General features: G+C 44.5%; 1 protein-coding gene across 4 annotated transcripts in view; it reads left to right on the top strand.

The window, feature by feature from the left end:
- UNC5C (unc-5 netrin receptor C) overlaps positions 1-19,927 on the top strand; it is a 394,404-nt gene that overhangs the window by 279,997 nt on the left and 94,480 nt on the right. For 2 of the 4 annotated variants that reach the window (XM_069238177.1, XM_069238185.1), the window contains exons 7-8: positions 861-1,025; positions 14,855-14,911. In XM_069238177.1, coding sequence (XP_069094278.1) covers positions 861-1,025; positions 14,855-14,911 — 222 coding nt within the window. The remainder of the gene's footprint in view (positions 1-860; positions 1,026-14,854; positions 14,912-19,927) is intronic. The other 2 variants (XM_069238193.1, XM_069238203.1) reach the window with 1 other exon arrangement.

Here is a 19,927-nt window from a genome sequence, read left to right as displayed (position 1 = left end):
GGGGGGGGGGGGGGGGGGGGAAGGGGCAGAGTGCCTTTCAGTTAGTTCTTGGCATGAAATCCTGTTCTCTTCTAGGTCCCGCCCCGTCCTCACACAATCAAATTTGTTTTGAAGTCGGAGAGTCTGACAACAAAATTTAGGAGCAGGAAACAGGCTTCACATAGATGACAGCCAAGCTCGAGATTGATAACATAGACAGAGCGACAGACAGGTGGCTGGGCAGAACAAGACATCGCGAGATAAACAAGTGCCAGACATACGCTATGACAATACACGCAGGTATTACATGTTCGGCAGGATGTGGGCGCCTGCACGACTTCTATCCTTAGGTGGTTTTACAAAGTGCTTATAGTTCACAGCTGCTCCTTCGGTTTAGCCAGCACCGCGATGAGAGAATATTAAACTGCATAATACAAATATGTAAAACAGGGCACATCCGCTGCAGATCAAATGGCGTTAGATGAAATCCCAGCAGCGCTCGGAGGCCGGGCCATGACCTCAGAGCCCTCTAATGCGGAGGATTTGAGAAAACATGCACAGCTTCAAATCTTAGGAGCTAAAACCCTTCATCTGTTGAAAGCTGTGGAAATAAACTGGAATTTAAGTACACAAAATGATCCAGGCCAAAACATATTTGCAACCTTAGTTACTGCGCATATTAAATTGCAGTTTCTATGGAGGAACGAGGAAAAAACAGAAGCAGCAGCTTGTGTACAAGTACTTCTGCCTCTGGCTGTCAATCAACACCGGGCACTGAAAAAAGAGTGTTGCCCTCGGTGTCTCTCTTCGACTGTTAAGGCTGCTTCTTGCACTTCCATTTATGCCTCTGAGACATTCTGTTGTTTCTTTTTTTGTGACAGAGGATGGCGAGTGGACGAGCTGGAGCAAGTGGTCGACTTGTGGGACTGAGTGCACGCACTGGCGCAAGAGGGATTGCACCAACCCCTCGCCTAAAAACGGCGGGAAAGACTGTGATGGTCCAGCCCTGCAGTCTAAAAACTGCACCGATGGCCTGTGCATGCAAAGTAAGTGTGGGCGACGAGGGATCTGGAAAGGGATGACTTGATGTGGATGTCTGATGGGAGACAAGCAGGTTAATTGAAACTGCCTTCAATTTATGCCCCTTCCCTAGAAAAAATGATCTGGTGGAATTAACCATGGCCTGGAGGCCCAGGCACCCTTCTTTAAATCCTGAGCTGTGTCCACAAGTTGGCATAAGTTTATCTGCCTATAGATAGATTATCTAGTGGATGTATTCTATATACTATTGAACTTATCAATATTTCACAGTACGAGTCTAAAAAAGTCAGTTCACTGTTAGATAGAGATCTTTGGTTGTCTATTGTCCTTGTGCGCAGCAATAGCCATTATGGGGTATTAGTGCATTCCTCAATGGAAGCAAACTACTCGATTTCAAACATAACTCGAAATGTAGGTGATTTGTTTGGTACATGGGAAGGCATTCCAGGGAACATCTTCTGTCCGGACAGCCTACATTGTTGTTGCGTATATTTAGAGTGTATTTATTGGTCACCTGGTTGATTTATCATAGTGCTGTTTTGCAAACAGAGGACTCAGTTATCCAAGGATTTGCATTATGTTGACTGTTAGGATTCACGCGCTAGCAGGTGGCACACAAGCCGAGTAGGTTCAGAACCATGTAGACGTCGAGCTGAGGATCCCAGGGGCGATCAGATCTTTGGCTATACGCTTCTTCTCCATGGTTCCAGCTTGATAGCAGTATCCGATTCATGGGCCCGATGAACACTTCCCTCTTGAAACGCTTTGCCTAAAGCCCTTGCTGGCGACAACTACCTCACCACATTCACCACTTGGATAAGGAATCCACTTTTTGAAGAAAACCAAACAGTTCACTGTTGTACCTTCAACACATCAAGTCCCCACACGTGAAGTGAGTTTGGCTGGGAATAGGTATTAAATACACGTTTCAAGTTTTGTTGGGAGATATTTATATATGGTCATAATTTTGCCCGCCTGTGTTTCTAAAAAAATATATTTTTGCAGTCCTATTTTCACAGCATCTCTTCCCTTATAGTGTATTCTTTGGTAGACTGTGTGTGGCACAGGCTTGAAGAACATGCAGAATTTTGATAAAGTTGGCTGAGTCAGCACACACAGGTAGAATTATCTCAGGAGGTGCTATTTTCACAACTGCCAGTGCTTGATACCTGAAGCAGCAATGCAAAATGATGGTCACTCATCAACAGAATCTTGATGGAGAAGAATTGAAGATGTGAGGCTGGGCAGTTTCTGAACCACAGAGGTGGAACAGCAGTCCCCATTGCTCAGGAAAACACAGTCAAAAGTAGTTTTGATTAGCATGACAACGTTTTCATTGGAATTCAAAGCAACTGCGCTAGGATTCAGGCCACTACTTCCATCTCCTCATCTCCTCATCGCTTCATGGATTTTCCAGATGTGAAGCTTCCCTTGTTTCACAGCAGTGCTGCTTAGTTGCCCCTGTTGTGTGAAGAAGAGAAGTTCTGCATGGCAGATTGTTATGGGGCCTTTGATAGCAGAGAGGAATGTGCCACCGTGCCAAATTTAAGCATGGAACAGGCATAGGCAAGCTAAAAGGTCTGGCCTTTATGGGCCATCACATGTACATTCACAAATGATATTTATCTGTGTTTCATCCTCATATGATATCATATTAAGGCCTGCCCTATTGGCTTTGCCAAGGCTGGAAAAAAGCCACAAAAAGTGCTTTCTGCGTAGAATGCATGTAGGAAATAAGGAATTAAACAGAACAAGCTGTTGATGAGTAAGGGGCAGATTTACTAAAATCCCACGCAATGCAGCAAAGCGGCCAAAAAGGTGGTGCTACGTTGCGTGAGAAGGAGAGAACATATTTACAGAAATACGGCACTCTCCCTAGCTTTGGCGCTGAAATTAGCTCCCGTGCGCCATGCACACACCTTTGCACCATAGTGCAAGGGTGTCTGCGTGAGTCTAGCATAGTTTTTGTACTGAAAGGATATCCTTCCAGTACAGAATTCTATGCTTAGGATAACTTTAAACATTTTTCCACTTTGTATGTATGCTGTACAGTGCAGCACACATGCAAAGTCGAAAAAATAAAGAAGAAAAAAAGCATTTCTCCTACATAGCACCCATCTGAAATAGGAGCTATTTTCTGATTCTAAACTTTGTCTCCCTTTATAAGTAAATAGGGCTTAGCATCAGAAATCTTCGGTGGTTGTATGGGAATGCCCATGCACCACCCATGGTACGCCCCCTTGGCGCTGAGTAATGCGAAGCAGCGCTATGCACTGCTTTGTGCTACTTTCAAGTGAATTCCAGCACTAAACAAGTTTAGCGCTGGAGAGTAAATTAGTGAAAAAAGATTTAGCATCATTTTGTGTCCCTTTTGTAGCACAAACATGGCTCTAAAACTTAGTAAATAGGCCCCTAAGGGTACTTTGAAGGTGTTAAGATATTCTCCAAGGCATTTCAAGCACTTTCTCAACGATAGAATCATACACCAATTAGCCAAAGTGGTGAAATGAGAAAGTAATACTCCTATGGGTGGACCCAAAGCCCACTCTATGTATATTTTCAACAATTCATAACAATGGATAATGCAAAGAGCTGCACTGCTATGCCAGATCTAAAAGCGTATCCCTGCCTTCCACTAAGGGGTGAATGCTGCCGTAATTTAGTGCAGTGGACTTCCTTGGGCCTTGGTGCTATCTGTATCCACTGTACTAAAGGTAGCTATACAAAAAAACAATTGGTGAGCGTGAGCATTCCTTTGTGCACTATGCAGAGAGGTCAAGAATTGAATGGGCATGTATTAGGAACTTTTTTATGAGCCAGTGACAGGCATTGTGGCAATCTCCGACCTTCTTCAACCTTAACTCCAGCGCTCTCAACAGTGGCTTTTATAAACACCCACCCACAACTTGAGCTCTCCCAGACACCGAAGGGTAGCTCAGCTCATAGTAAATACAATACAAAAAATATATGTTGCATGAAAACACCACATCCTGGGAAAAGCAAATACTCTTGCGGAATGCAATATTAACACATGTGACATGAACTGGGACTGTATAGCTGAGGTGGATTACCTCGAAGTTAATTACAGTTACTTATTGTTGAAAAATGATTGGTGTTGTTTTGTCTGTGAAGTTAGGGACATCAGTATGTGGTCTGATAGGGACATGTTTCAAAGTCACTTCCTACTTACTGCCGGGGCTGACAGTTACAAAGAGCTGCCCTACTTGAAGACATGCACACTGCTGCGAGAATCGCAAGAGCCATTTCCAAGGAAGTGACTCATATCGGTTGAGATGTGCTCGTGAATGTGCAGGGCTTGTATGCACTGCTGCATGCATGTATTCTTACATCTGCACAGTACACTCTGTTAAAGGGGTGTGTAGTTTTGTGGGATGGGTCTTTTCACTAGGTGGTGGAGTAGTAGCAGCAAGATTCATGCAAGGGGGTTGGGGTATAAACCCAGTGGGTGCAGAGGCAGTACATTTGATGCAGGTTTTTTAGTACTGTTAAGGGTCATCTAATTCGCAGTGGCACATGCAATGAAAGTAGGTGCGAAGAAGATGTTCCGGAAGAGGGTCTGGATATGGAAAAGTGTAGGATGCAAGTGGTCCGGATGTGAGTGGTCTGACTGGCAAGATTCTTGGCTCAGTAATGCTCCAGTTGGGTCCTGGTAGAAGTGATTCGGTTGGAAGATGGCCAGGGTGTGAAATGAGCTGAGCAGGAGTGACATTTGTGGAGAATCTTCCTGTGGAATGGTTTGGGTGAGATATGCTCTGACCAGGGACTGGCTGTGCTGGGACTTGTCTGAATAGGAGGGGTGAAAACAGGAATGGCCTAAGCGGGAAAGGCCCGAGAGCATGTTTGGTCCCTGTATCAATCTGTCCCTAGTCCAGTATAAATGCCATTCTGCCCTAGCCCACATGCAAAGGTTCCCATTTCTCCTGAAATAAATATCTCCCCTTAGCGTTACTAGGGAATTCACTGTTCACGTGTCTTCCTGCCCCATTTTGTGTGTTTCTGTTTCTTGTTCTTCACATGTTTGCTACTCTACATGTCTCACGTGTATCCTAATGTACGTTTGAGTGTGGTTGTTGGTGCCTGACCCAGGGCGGGGCCTGGTTAGAGATGCACCTCCCACGTCACTCCTGCAAGCGCGTTCTTGTAACATTGTAGTTAGTGTTTCTTAGCTGTTCCAACAAACTAGCACCATTCTGGGCACGCCCTCCTAAAACAGCATACTGGGCATGTAGTCCTTATAGTACTAAATTTCCAAATAAGTACTCTGGCTGAGAGCATCACAGGTTTGAAAGCATGTATCCTTTGTTTGATTTTTTTTACTTTATATGAAAACTCACTTAACAACAAGATATCCAAGGCAATGCTCGATTGAATTAGTCCGGCGTCAGTGCATTCCCCCAACCCCGAGTCTATTATTCACTGCGCTACAGTAAGATCGCCGGGCGAATCAATAGGGGCTCTAATCAGGTTCCATATTCCAGCAGCGGTCGGCAGTCTGGCCCTCTATTGATTCCGGCAGGGATAAAATCCGTGGCGCCCTCTCCCAGCCTTGTAATTACTGTGTTTTACACCCAGGGATGTAGTTTCTGCTTGCCGCTTGCTGCTTGCCGCGGCCTCCCCGCTGCAGCGCTCCTGTCACAGTTTATGCAGACTGATTCACTGGCTGGCACACACTGCTTTTGAGAGAGTTCATCATTTTTCCAAAGCAGGAGGGAATGAATAGTCATAGCTTCAAGGGCTTCTGCAGCGAGGGGGGCCTGTGCTGAAGAAAGGCAGTATAATGAGGATGACTATAGCCCCCCCCCAGTGAGTGGGCAGGAAAGACTGCTGTAGTGCACGTCAGCCCCGGGAAATGCCCTGTGCACTTTTTACTCAAGGGCTAGCACACGGGTTTATGTGCGAGGTATGCAAAGCAAGGCCAGGAGGGCCAGATCAGTGCCAGGTCTCCAGCTAACCACTTGCTATGCACGAGTTGCATTTAGATTCATTCTGTGCAAATCTATTTTATGGGACTAGCCTGCAAAAATGCCAGGAATCTTGCCCTCCTGGAGCTATATTGGGCACACCAGTCTGATTTCAACAAAATGTCAACAGCATCCACTTTCCTCAATGTTTCCTGAGTGAATCATGCTCATAGATCCTGAGTGAGACTTAAATTTACCCTCTCCAGATACATAGCTGTCAAGCTTCTCAGGTCCATGTGTGATGTGTTGCTCCAGTCCTGCTTTTTCTTTGAATTGTGGGACTTGTAGGCCTTTTATTTTAATGGAATAAACAAGATTACATGTCCCAGAATGAAACGAAAACTCTGGCTGAAGCAACACATCACTCTAGGACCTGGGTATCTTGGCAGGGATGCGGGTAAGTCCTTTCCTGAGGCCAACATACTGGATCAAACTAGTAATGAGCAGACAGGAAGTCATGATAATTTGGCCCTCTGCCAAGCGATAGCAGACTCAATGTGCCACAGATACCACAGTTACCTTGCATCTCCACATTCACCCATCAAAATGAGAGAATCATGAAATGTGCCTTGTGAGTATTCTCCCCATCACTTGGCATCATACGATGTACCCCGCACTGCAAGGCACAGCAACATTACGTCCCCCCTTTAAACAAATGCAGAAATACCTGCATTAAATACAGATATCAAACACTGGCAGCTACAAATATAAAATGGTGATATCAGAAATGGTCTTGATTTGCTCTGAACTGACATCCCTGCAAAGAGAGTAAACGACAGCAAGGTATTAAACAAAACTGCATTAATAGTATAAGAAGTGAGTACACACATAGCCAAAGACAGATAACTACATGTGTGCGTGTGTTCGTGCATACACACACACACACACAAAGTTACACACATTTTATTTTCAGGTATGTGCATTTTATTTGCATGCCTGGGCATCTGAGGCTGTACTTTGAATTTTTTAATTAGCGCGGACCTATGATTGCTAACATGGTTTTTTATGAACTTTTGTGGCTACGGTTGGCAGTGGATTGTGTAATTGGGGCTTTGAGGCTGTGCTTATGTATTTCAATTGATGCTCAAACATATGGCGGTTTTCCTTAGGAATCTGAGATGGTGCTTGGGCATCTGAACCTTTGCTTGGGCCTATGGTGGTTGTGCCAGGGCGCTGGAGATCGTACTGGGTATTTCAGGCTGTGCATAGGCATTCTAGGTTTTAGGTTATGTATCTTTGTCTCAGAGTCATTCTGAGCACATATTAGTATAGCTGTTGTGTAGTGTTGCCGTAATCCTGTTGTTCTCTTATTGACTTTAGAGAACTAAATGGTGGTTAAGCCCTCCTCTAAGAAGTCACAAAAAGTTAGATTTAAATAGGTGCTGACAGCTGTACCATAAAAGTTGTATAAATTCTAAGAGGAGGTGAACTTCGCTGGCATTTGCAGTCATCGTAGTGTAACGACTACTAAGAAAATATTAGTGGAACTTAATGAGAAGAAGTACTGTGATGGAAGAGCGGTGTGTCCACGTTTGTTTATCTCCCTGTGTCTCAGCGAGCAGACATCTGCAGCTGACCCGTCGATGCACTATTTCAGGTTAATCATGATGACGGTATCCCAAGTCATTCTCGACACAAAGGTCGCCATTGTTCCAGAGCCAGGCTTTCACAACTGCACTAATGATGTCAAAGGTCAGGTCGGATGTAGTCCAGCCAGAGATAATTTGTGCTGGAGGATCCTAGTATGATGTCTTTCTTGTTGCATAATTACAAAGCAGCCAGGATAACAATATAACGAAACATCAGTAGAAAAACTACAATACCCAGCTGTTCACGATGCTTAAATAGTAAAGGACATAACATGTTTAAGTAGGATGGTTATATATAGACCCCCTCTAAGTCCACCTTTCCCTCTTTCTTGCTTATATCAGTCAGATATGTTCCCATTCTTTACTTCAACTTATTATACTGGGTTAATTTGCTTTAATATCACCTGTTTTCTTGTGAAATATAATTCCTAAAGGTATTTAGGCCCATATTTATGAAAAAGTGGTGCATTAGAGCTGATGCGCCACTTTTTCTGTGCCCTGGCACCTATCAACACCATGGTTTTGCGATATTTATAATACGGGGCACCATAGCGGTCGTTAGCACAATAGCGTAACAATTGTTGATGCAATTGTGGAACCTTGCTCCCCTGGCATCAAAAATGTTGACGCTAGTGTAGCAAAATGCAAGGAGGCCCACAGGTTTCTATGGGTGCGTCATTTTAACGTCTGCTCTGAGCAGGCATTTAAAATGACACCAAAAATGGCGCAGTGAAATCTGTTCAATTTCACTGCACCTTTTTTGCGGGCCTCTGAGCACCAGAATGCCCCTTTGCATACATTATGCCTTACACAGGCATAAAGTGATGCAAGGGGTTACAGAGTGGTGCAATGCATGCATTGCTCCACTTCCTAAATATGGCATAGGGAAAAGGCCACCTTAGCACCGCCTTAGCATTAAAAAAATGACGCTAGGGTGGCACAAGCGGCTCTTAAATATGACCTTTGGGGGCATATTTAAGAGCCCCTCGTGGCATTTTAACACCACATTAGCAGCATTTTTTTAAGCTAATGTGACGTTAGAAGGCCAAAAGCACTGCACCATATTTACAAAATGGTGCAATGCATGCATTGCACCACTTTGTAACACTTTGCACTACATTATACCTGCGCCAGGCAAAATGTGTGCAAATGGGGGAGCCAAAAAATGGTGCAAGGAAATCTAACAGATTTCCTTCCGTCATTTTTTTCTGCACTTTTAACACCTGATCAGTGCAGGCATTAAAAGGGGGAATGCCATTGAATGCAATGGGTCCCTATGTACTCTGCAGGAGTAGCGCCCAAATTTTGGCACTAATCCTGCAGAGTACATCAATAGCATAAAAAAATGATGCTATTGCCCCCCTACCCTGTGCCATGGTGCACCGTATTTTAAATACGGCGCACAGATGGAGGAGGTAGGGGGTCACTATGTGCAGCGCCACTTTTCTTAAATATGCCCCTTAGTTTCTTTACAGCCACAGCAGCTTTTTCCCCTGACAACACTCAATGTTTCAGTTGCGTGTCTGTCCTGGAGAGGCTGCCTTACAGAACACAGCGCCTGCATCACTTCCACTCCCTCATACGTACTTCCTGTCACCTCTGCCAGTCACATTAAAGCAGCCTTTCCGGTAAGCATTCTATCTTTTGATCTGCCATGCCCAGCTAAGTACACGCCCACAGTCCTGCCTCTAAGAAGGGCAAAGCAAGTCTTATTACCAACAGTGGAGGATTTCTCAATGGAAATATTTTTAATTACATTTCAGTAACTTTACTCTCTGAAGTAATTGCATATTTTCAAAACAACAAGAACAAAAATGCATTGGTAATATGTAATACAATTTGCAAACAATCCATTTATAAATGTTTCCTGCATACATTTCTACACATTATTTTTTCAAACTTTACCTGACAGCCCTCTCAAAAACCAATGGCATGGAACACATCAGATCTAGTAGGTCCCACTGCTCATAAATGGTTTGTCGCCGTCAGAGATTTGATTAAGGTAGAAAATTCCTCACTTGATTGTGGCCAGGTGCCATCCAAAATGCCCTCCATCACAATAACCTCCATCGTATGCAGTGTCAGACCAATTGGTCACAATTCCCGTGCAATTTCCCAAACTGTTAATTTAGATAGCCAAGAGGCTTTAGATCTTAACTGGTTTCACCCTAACAAAAATAGATATGTCATGCTAATATGTTATGTTATGTGTCTTTGCATAGTGCACTATTACCACGGAGGCTAGCCCGGTGCTGAGCAGATGTGAGTCCAGCCTTGCCTAGGACATAAAAGGAACAATTAGAATGGTCAGGGCTTCAGCTTCTCTGGAACTGAAGAACTGGAGAATAGGCTGTAACAGATAACAGCAGTAAATCTATGCTTTGAGAGCAATGCAGGAAAAAGCCTACACATAGATAAAAAATATTGTCAAAATTCCCAAAGGAAAATAACATTTCCCTCTTCCCTCACCAAATCTGCGACGCTCCAGGGGAACCGTTGTTTGACCCCTCCTTGCCCTACCATCCATTATTGTCAGATTGCTCAACAATTGCTCAACTACAAGAATATAATCATGCCAAAATCAGATGTCCTATGGACAAAATAAACAGAAAATAATTGAAGTCCGAGTGCCCATGACCTATAGTTGCATACCAGATTTTAAATACTCTAGTAACTCATCAAAAGTTGCCTACTTTCTTCACGAACCATGAGAAGGAAGTGAAGAAGGGAACTGATAGGGCCTGGCCGGCTGGTGAGGGTAAATTGCTAGCGATTATGAAGCCTCATAAAAAAAGGTACTATGACAATATATTTAGCAGAGCTATCCAGGGAGGTACCATAGGTTATTTGCCTTATAAGCAATGCAAACACTGCAATTTCACCAGAAAGACATAAAGGATTGATAAACTCATAGAGCTGTCTTTCATGAAGGAACTGCTACAAGACACTTTGACCTGGAGGAACTCCCTCACAGTGAACGGATTCCGAAATAAAAGACCTTGAAGCAATGTGCATTTTAAGGTTGGTGTCTTCTGTCTTAGCTGGGGTCTTTCACAAGCCCACTGGATGGGAATGTCCTCATGGAAGTGAGTGACAGAGCACCTCCAGTAAATTACATTCTGGGCTTAATTACAATAGCGCCAAAAATCTAATAGCGCCAATGTTCTGCAATACAGTCGAGAGATCCTAACTTTCATTATCAATGACTTAAAAGAGAAATATTAGGAAGCAATGAGATTGCATTAGCTTCATATGTAGAAAGAAATCACCAAAAACTGGTGACATTTTTTAGACTGGTCTTGACTTGTTACAGTCAGTGCAACCCGTTTTTCTTGAGAGTTGTAATTGCAAAATGTCCATTTCATCTTATATGTCTCTAGTTTTTTTGCTTATGGGTCGTTTGGAAGAAGACCCACCACTTATTAGAGCTCTTTGTACCTACAGAATACATTTAATCTATTGAAGAAGTGTACATGTGGGCCCTAGAGTTAACGTTGTCTTGTTGAGCCCTGCGTGCGGAGGAGGATGCTGAATGGGTCTTCTAGGTCACCACTTGAAATAATGGATCATGATCGCTGCTTTGAGCATCTGTTCCAATCTTGTTGTTAAAGGGTCTCAGTACTGGAACGAGTGTGTCACTTGGTATTGACTGTTAAACCGTTAACCTGTTGGTGTACTCAATGTATGCATGACCTTTTGGTGTACTAGTCGCAATGATGACACCCTAAAAAGTATCTATCTACTTCCTATTGAAATGTAGAAGTAGGTGTTAAGGGTATCTTACCGGCAAGCTCTTTCAGACAACGAGCCAATGCTTCACAAGAATGACCAGCTCAGAATAATACATAGAGCAGGAGAAGCACCAAGTTGTGTTGAAATGGTTCCTAGTCATACGTTATCTAAAGTGGATTTGTCCCCAGAGGAGCAGTGCCTTGCACGATGCTACAGATGTTTTTAAGAGCTGAACAAAGAGCAGGGAGGTAAGCTACCAGACCACTGGCCATAGCAATATGGGTCAAAAACAAAGGTCATCCGCTCCCATGAGTCGGGACCTAGTCGCTGACACTCACAGTACCACACCAGGCGTCTTCATGCTCTCGCGCAGTTAGCAGGCTTCCGCAATGGTGGGCTCTGCAGGTCTCAGAGCTTATTCAAGATGCTGCATTTCTAATTCAGGGCGCCTTGTGTGTGGATCAAAAGAGCAAAAGGGCCTTCAGAAGCTAGTATCATATCCAAACACACAAGCGTTTGCCTGTTTGCATAACAATGAGGCTTAGAAAATAAATGCACGAATCGTTTAGTTGAGCAGTACTCCCATAAAAAAAAAAAAAATCTTTCCTGCAGTTCAATTTTCAGCGACTGTGAAAAGCGTTTGTCATACTGTGCAACTACACAAAGGCAGACGTATATTTGGAATGCTATCTGCTGGGATGGCTTGGAATTCCCTTAACTTCTTCCACATCACATTTTGTATACACACAAACAGGAGCACTACATACTGGAATCACAGGTGGTACTTGTAGTCACAGCCAAGAGATTGTCTAGAAGGCCGAGCGTTTCTTACCCTGCAGCCAAATCCGACATGCCTGCATTTTCAGGCCCACACATTTCATCTCTCCACCTAGAGAGATGATCGTTTGCGAGAGCTCATAGACGTCAAAAGGCCTAGGAAGCAGTGAGTAATTGGACAATGGAAGCAAGGTAAATGATGGCGAATGGCTTCTTGGATGTCTCGTGCCAGATCTGCCCTTTGACATCATTAGTGCAGCCATGAAGCTTTTCTGTCGAGTGACAAGGCCTTTTTGTAACGAGACGCACTCCAGACGTGTTCATCATGACTCACTTTCAGGGTCCGCGGGACTTTTATTTTTCGACTACATAAAATATGATACACTTGGGGACATTAATTAATTACAGGCTCCTGCAGGCTGCGAGGAAGGTAGATGCATGGAAAGCATAGGCGAGCCTCACCTTCATGGGGAGGAAACCACTGACGACGGCAGAACACAGCAGCTTTGGTTGCCTCGTGTTTATCCTCTCAACAGCGAAGGGTTCATATGTTTTACTTCACAATTCTCTGGACGGTATGTTTCTGATCCGAACGCGCCTTTTTACTTCCAAGTCCCTCTTCCCTGTTCATCTTTATGCAGGATGTAGCACAATGGCGTACACTAATGGCCATGCAATCTGTCTTAGCTTTACAGCCAATTTGCAGCACAGCCTCCAAGCCTGATTTTACTGATTTAATTAGAGTTTGTTCATTTCGAGCAATTGGCAAAGCAAAAAGAATTTCTCCAGCATAAATCTGCTCCCCCCTTTGGGCGCTGTTTATCACTCGTAAAGTAAGTTTAGATTTTTAAGTACAACAGTGATAAAAGCGCATGCCGGCGGCTGTGATTTATTTGTTAATGGAAGCCGTTTGGAGCCCCGCGCACTTGCGTGCGCCATCGTTGTTAGGCCGCCTTGTTCTCCCATAGGACGAGATATCTGGACAAATCACTCACGCAAGGCCACAGGCGCTGGGCAACTTCGTTTTGTGTCAGAAGCCTAAGGAATTTTGAACTCACTCGTTCGAATATTCCATGGTATTGTTTAACTGAGATTTACTGCTTCTTCACCATTGTTAATGTGTATACACAAATGTTGACTGACATATTTATTTATGCCGTATAGTCAATTATTCTTGTCTCTATGCCCATGAGTATTACTAGTACCTCTCATGAAAGAGCTGTGTAAATCCTTGGCTTAACCAAGCCATGCCAAAGAGGACCGGGGTCATTGTGGAGAAAGAGCTCTATGTTTCGACCCTAAGTGGATAGAGGCCTTCACCAAGACTCTGAAGGTTACTGGCGATGGAGCAGTAAATAAACTGCTAGGGTGAAAAGTATTTGTAGTTAAAATAATTAATGTTACTGAGAAAGCAAGCCAAGGTAAGAAGGTTTGTAAAGTTGTTCCTTGAACCCAACAATTGCATTGAAAGTGCATGGTGGTTGTTAGGCCTGCATTTTTAGAGTTTTATCTCTGAAGTGAAACGGACACCCAGCTTTTTGTCACTTGATTGTGCCAAAGGTTTCTGATCCACAGTGTTGACTTGGATAGAAAAGTGGTATCTGTATAAGCACATGGGGCCAATAACATTGCTCACTAATAGATTAAATTTAGCAACGACTTTGAAAGGGGAGGACAAGGACTGTTCCACAAAAATGGAAAATGTGATTGTGTAAATGTGTTATATACTCATGTATTTAGGTTTCATTGTTTGCTGGGGGAGATAGCACAATTTATAGCTAATATGGCTTCTAGCCACCTGCATCACACTTCACAGCCTACTACATCTACTGGGGGCACATAACAGTGTGATGTGTACAGCCTCATAGCTGAGCTAGTGCCAACCTGCTAATATGTTGTGACGCCACTCACAGTTGTTCACACTTACAAAACAATGTGTCCTTTTGAGAACAAAAGACATTTGCTCTCAACGAAAAATCGTCACTTTGCAATTTCGCCAATTCCTCCTACTTTTTGTGTTCTAAATGTATCCTTGGGGACACTTATGACTTTTGTAATGCCTTAAAATGACACTTGCGAGGTTCAGCAATCCTCCATCCAATCAGTAACCGGCCTCCTCCCCCTAACATTGCATCCCGGCCTCTATATCTTCCCTCCCCCCCCATGATGAAACATCTATGTGATTCCTATTAGAGTTAACAATGACATTGCAAAGACCTACCATGCTCATAAAAAGGGCAGTGGATACCTCCAAGGCAGGACTGTGCAACCAGTGTTTAACCTCTGACCCTTAGAAGGCAAGTCCCTTGGGCTGACAGAGATCTTCGGCCAGCCTCTGTAATTCAATAAATGAGAGAGAAAAACTGTAGTCAGCCATGTTGTCAGGGGATTCTCAGCATATGGCGAGGAGAGGCTCTTGGAGCATGCTAACGACCCTTGATGTCTGCAATGAAATAGCTCCATTAAGGTTTATGCGCAGTAGTAGAACGAATTCAAGCACTCTGAAGTTAGTGACTCAAGACTTATTTCCGGCCTTGAAAGTCAATCTGTCTAGTTATTCCTCGACTTTGATGCTGTCAGGCTGCCATGATGCAATTTTTTTTTTTAATTCTAACATTTGTGCGTGTAACAGCTGGAAATGTAGCAGTATAAAGCATTTTCCCCTGTTAAGTAAGTCCTTTTTATGATTTTATTTCTGTTGCCCTTCTTATTTTGATTTTGTTCCCAATTTTTGTTAATTTCTTTCTTTTTAAGGTTTGATTTATCCCATTTCAACCGAGCAGAGAACCCAGAATGAATATGGATTGTCTTGTAAGTTTTGACATTTGGTTTTCACGTCACTGAAAAGAACGAATATATACATGCTAATATTATTTCCCATTCAGATGCACGCTGTTAGCCCGGCCATGCATGCATGCCGAATGAGAGGGGACCAGTGTTGTGTGAAAGGAACCTGACACTTCTGGGTAGGGAATATGTTACCTTTTGGACTGTATGCTCAGTTAATTCAGGTCTGTGCTGATTGCTGTCACCTACTATCTGGAGGCTGCTTGCCATGCCGCCGCCTACATTTCCATAGCACCCCCTTCGGATCCCAAAAGAGAGGAGTTGTGCCCAGCGGAGTGTGAAAGCAAAGAGTGGGGAGATCTCATAGGCAATCTTCCAGTTGAAGATATTATAAGACCTTACTCTAAAAGTAGAATTCCAAGAAATAGGATAGATCTCTCCTGAACAAACAATGGCTCTGGTTAAATTTTTGGCTACAAGAGAAGAATCTATTGTGCACGCTCCATGACACATCATTTCATGCTGAGCATTAGAAAAAGTGTAACAAAGAACACGTAGTATAAGCAAAGAGGTGCTATGTGGTGAGTGACCCAGTAGAAGCACACACAAGGCGGAGTGAGGTGGGTTTGGTATACATGAATGGTAACATTTTAAAACAGAGCATCTACATAAGTTTAAAAAAAGGATAATTACACCCAGTACTTACAAACCTTAGGGGCTAGACTATAGCTGTCCTGCACCATTCTTTGTGTAGTCGTAAAATGAAAGACTTGCCCCCTACCTCTATGAGTGGCGTGGCTGTGTGATGTGCGGCACTGCATCAGTTTAAGGCAGACAAGATGGGCTAGGGTCTAGTAGAGGGGGTCTTGTGGGTAAACGGAAAGGTTCATTAAGTAGCACTTGGGGTATGAGGAAAGTTGCAGAGACGCAGATGAAGGGCAATTGTTTATCAGTAGATATTACTTTTGGCATAGGCTAAAACTCACCATGAATGTAAAAAATCAAGTTTGCTTAAGCTCTGACCTGAGGTACAACCCAAACGTTAAAAGCATACAAGGAGGAGGGAAGCTAATAGCCCAGCAATGTTAGAATATCCACAGTCACCAAATATTAATGCACTTCCATCAGATCAAGTACACTGAACCAACCACTCTGAAGGGATAAAGGGGCATATTTACAAGGAAGTAGCGCATCATAAATGATGCATCACTTTTAATGTGCCCCCCCCCACTGGCACTTAGGCGGTCATTATGAACACAGTGGTGTGGGCCGCCATGCCGGCGGTGGTGGGACATCCCGCCAGCTGGCATGGCGGCCCACACCGCCACATAATGAAGCCATGGAGGGCCGCCATAGGCGACCCTCACTCACCGCCAGGCTGCCTCCCTCAGGCAGCCTGGCAGTGGTCGGCATCATTATCCGACAGGGCAGTGGTGCTGCCCCTCGGATAATGATCACTTAGCCTCCAGCCTTTCCCTGGCGGGTTTCCCCCCAGGGAAAGGCTGGCAGATGGGGTGCACCGGGGCACCTGTGCAGTGCGCCATCGCTCAGGTCACTGCCCGATTTAAGGGGAGTGATCTGCGCGATGGGTGCAGCTGCACCCGCCGCACAGAGGCATTGGCGGCGGCTCCATTTTGAGCCGCCGTCAATGTTCCGGCCAGGCATTCCTCTGGACCGGCGGGCAGAAACAATGTTTCCGCCCGCCGGCCCAGAGGAATGTACATAATACGGCCAGTGGGGTTCCGGGGTGCTGGTGGTCAATGAGAAGACCGCCAGCATGAACACAGCGGTTTTCACCACCGTGTTCATAATGAGGGCCTTAATGACACTATGGTTGTGCTGTATTTACAATACAGCAAACTATGGCGGTCGTTAGCACAATAGCGTCGACATTTTTTGAAGCAATTGTGGCGCTTTACTACACTAGCGGCAAAAATGTTGACACTAGTGCAGCAAAGCACAGGGGCGCCCATTGAATGTGATGAGTGTGTCATGTTAATGCCTGCTGTGAGCAGGCATTAAAAATGACAGAAAAAATGGTGCAGTGAAATGTTGTAAATTTCACTGGCTATTTTTTCAGGCCTCCCTGCGCCAGAACGCCCCCCCTTGCATACAATATGCCTGACAGAGGTGTAATGAGGTGCAAGGGGTTACAAAGACTTTGTAAATATGATGAGACGAAAATACCTCCTCAATGCTACCGTTGCGTAAAAAATTGTGGTGCAAGGAGAGGCGCAAGGGGCTTGTAAATATGCCTCGAAGTTTTTCAAGTGCATCGCCAGTGATCCTTTTCTTGTGCATGCATGTTACTCTGATGTGGTGCCCCTTTACCCTTCTGAGCTTGGTTCAAATTCTAGAAATGCTCAAAACTAATAAATTTTGCAGTTTTGCGATGGGGACAAGAGTGTGTTGTTACTACAATCTGAAATTATCCATTTTTCCTTAATCAGACCCATATCTTTAAGTGCAGTTGCACATACTCGTAAATTACCCATACGCCATGGTGTGAAAGATCTACAGAAAAGAATCTTAGGCCCCAGTCTCGAAAGGCCTCTCCGGAGTCACAGTAGTAAAAAAACCTTGTTGGATTGTGTCTTTGTCAGTGTGCATTCATCGTACAAAACCTGTGCTGTGCTTGCCTTACAAACTTCAGATCGTGTTCTCCTTTCATCAAGCATTGATCCTAGTTGCTAGTTTAGCTCCTGGGGCATCTTGCCCAGACAGAGGGAGTTTAGAGGTTATGTTGCCATTTATGGTTTTTAGGCTTAAGCTCACCCAACTCCTTTTTTAAGATATTGCTCATACACTAAAGCTCACAATGCATGATACAAGTCGGTCTTGCAGCTTAAGTGTTTGGTATAAAAGACCGGGCAGCCCAGTGTTCGAGCGCCATGTCGGGTGCCTTGCTGCGCTATAGCAGACTTAACATCAGGGTTGCAATGGTGAAGCAACAAATGAAGGCGTAAGGAGGGCACAGGTGGTAACAGCTCTTGCAGGCTGCTCGTCACAAGAATGTAAATTGCTGTGACTTGGGTACCACGAGAGTGTCTTACATAGTCAAGGACCTTCTCCCAGGCTGTATTTTAGCAGTCTTCTGAACACGCCCTCCCTCCCAACCCCACCCCCACTTCCTGCCAGATTGCTTTTTACAGGGCCTGAGGGGTCGCCATGAGCTGAACATGTGTATTTAGTGTTGGCCAAAGCTCGAGAAATTTTTCATTTTACCAGTGCTCAATGAAGCTGTTTTCTTTCGGTATTTTTCTTTCATCCTTGTTTTCTTGCACAGGGGGATGGGGAGGATCTTTCTGAAAACAAATTCAGTGGCTTGGAACCTTATTAAAGAAAACCTTGTAAACCAATTAATAAGGGTCAGGAAACATACCTTCTAATGCCACATAATGCGTGCATGGGACACCATGGGAAATAGAACCTCTTTCATCAGGTGCACGTGTGAACCTCACCTAACGCGCGACACGCCCCTGTTGTGGAACGGTGTCCTCTATGGATATGTGTAGGCCTATTCAGAGAAGAAATAAAAAGGGCTCCCTTTTGCAGCACAGCTCAGCAAAGGTCTCTGCATCAGGAGTTAAAAGTATCACAAGCAGTGGTGTCTCTGGGCCTTGGTGTATGCTGGGGAAATGGGCCCAGCTAACTCGCAGCCAGCAACAAATCAAAGGGAAAGGAAAGGCAGGGGTGGGCCCTGGCCCCTTGCACGGTAGGCCCAGGTGACACTGCACCTGCCGCACTGTGACAGCCATGCCCCTGACTACAATTCTTTCAAATTAAAAAGGCATCCAAACAGCGTTTTATCACCTGAGTAAAATATTTAACAAGAAAAGGTTTCACAGGAGCTCCTTAGTGCATTCTGTAGGCGAGCTAGGTGGTCAAAATAGTCTCTTCATGAATGTCATGGGGATTTCTGACATGCAATACATAAGTATCATAGTGGCTGATGGTATGTAGGCCACAGCTGGATCTCCACTAAAAATGTCTCCACAAAGATTAGAAAATCTTGTATTTTGTATCTTAAGTCTCTTTCTGAAGGTAAGAGAGGTGTAGTTTACACCCATGTACACCACAGAAAGGCCACTCAGATAGTAGCTTTGTTAACCTCCTTGCTGCTTGCAAGGGGACGCTCAAATGAGAAAACCTCTTTTTAAGCAGTGAGTTAGGCTTCGCTACATATATCTATCACTGCCGATGTCACAGCTTTCCAAGCGGAAACTTTCCGCAGCGCTGCTCTTAGGCTACTGGCTAGAAATAGATTTTTGCACAATTTGTGAACAGCGAAGGGTGTAAAACGTATAATGTACTGCTGTGGCTTGATGTGGTCTTCTGTTCACTGTGTGTGTTTTCTAGACTTGTGTTACGATGAGGTTGAACTGAAAAGGAGTGCCAGGCAATGAGTGTCGTTCATAACCCAACGTCACACAAGTAGCATCTGTGCATACAAATAAAGCATTCCTTGATTCACAAAAAATGAAAGCTGCTCCTCGAAAAGTACATCTATAACCAGATAAGGTTTTGCCTCCCGCTGAACAAGGTATTAAGCCACTCTCTGTGGCCTGAATAAAGTAAACAAAGGTTATCTTCCAATGAAAAGCATGTAAAATTGGCCCTTGACAGATTAATGCTGCACTCCCAGTATTGTTAAGCACTTTGTTCATCACTCTTTCTTTGGTATTGTGTCCTTCCTCAAATTTTGTATTGTGCAGACTAAGGGCCTCATTACGAGACTGGCAGGCCAACAGTCCTCCCGCCGGCCTTGTGGAGAGGCGACCGCCACGGTGCTGGCAGTCTCTCCCCCAGGCCGATTACAAGGTTTCCACTGGGCTAAAGTCAGAGGTTTCCACCGGTTATCCCAGTGGAAACCACGTGGCAGCATTGGCCTTGGCTCCTCATGGAGCGGAGGTAAATGCTGTCGCACGGAGTCGTAGCAGACAGTGTGCATGCCAAGGGTGCTGGGCAGGGGGTCCCCTGCACTGCCCACAACATGGTCATGGGCAGTGCAGCGATGTCCCTGTGGTTCCCAGCACTGGT

Source organism: Pleurodeles waltl, chromosome 1_2 (assembly GCF_031143425.1).
Source record: "Pleurodeles waltl isolate 20211129_DDA chromosome 1_2, aPleWal1.hap1.20221129, whole genome shotgun sequence".
Classification (NCBI taxonomy): domain Eukaryota; kingdom Metazoa; phylum Chordata; class Amphibia; order Caudata; family Salamandridae; genus Pleurodeles; species Pleurodeles waltl.
The sequence above is the reverse complement of the archived record's forward strand: the minus strand, read 5'-3'. Positions and strand labels throughout refer to the sequence as shown.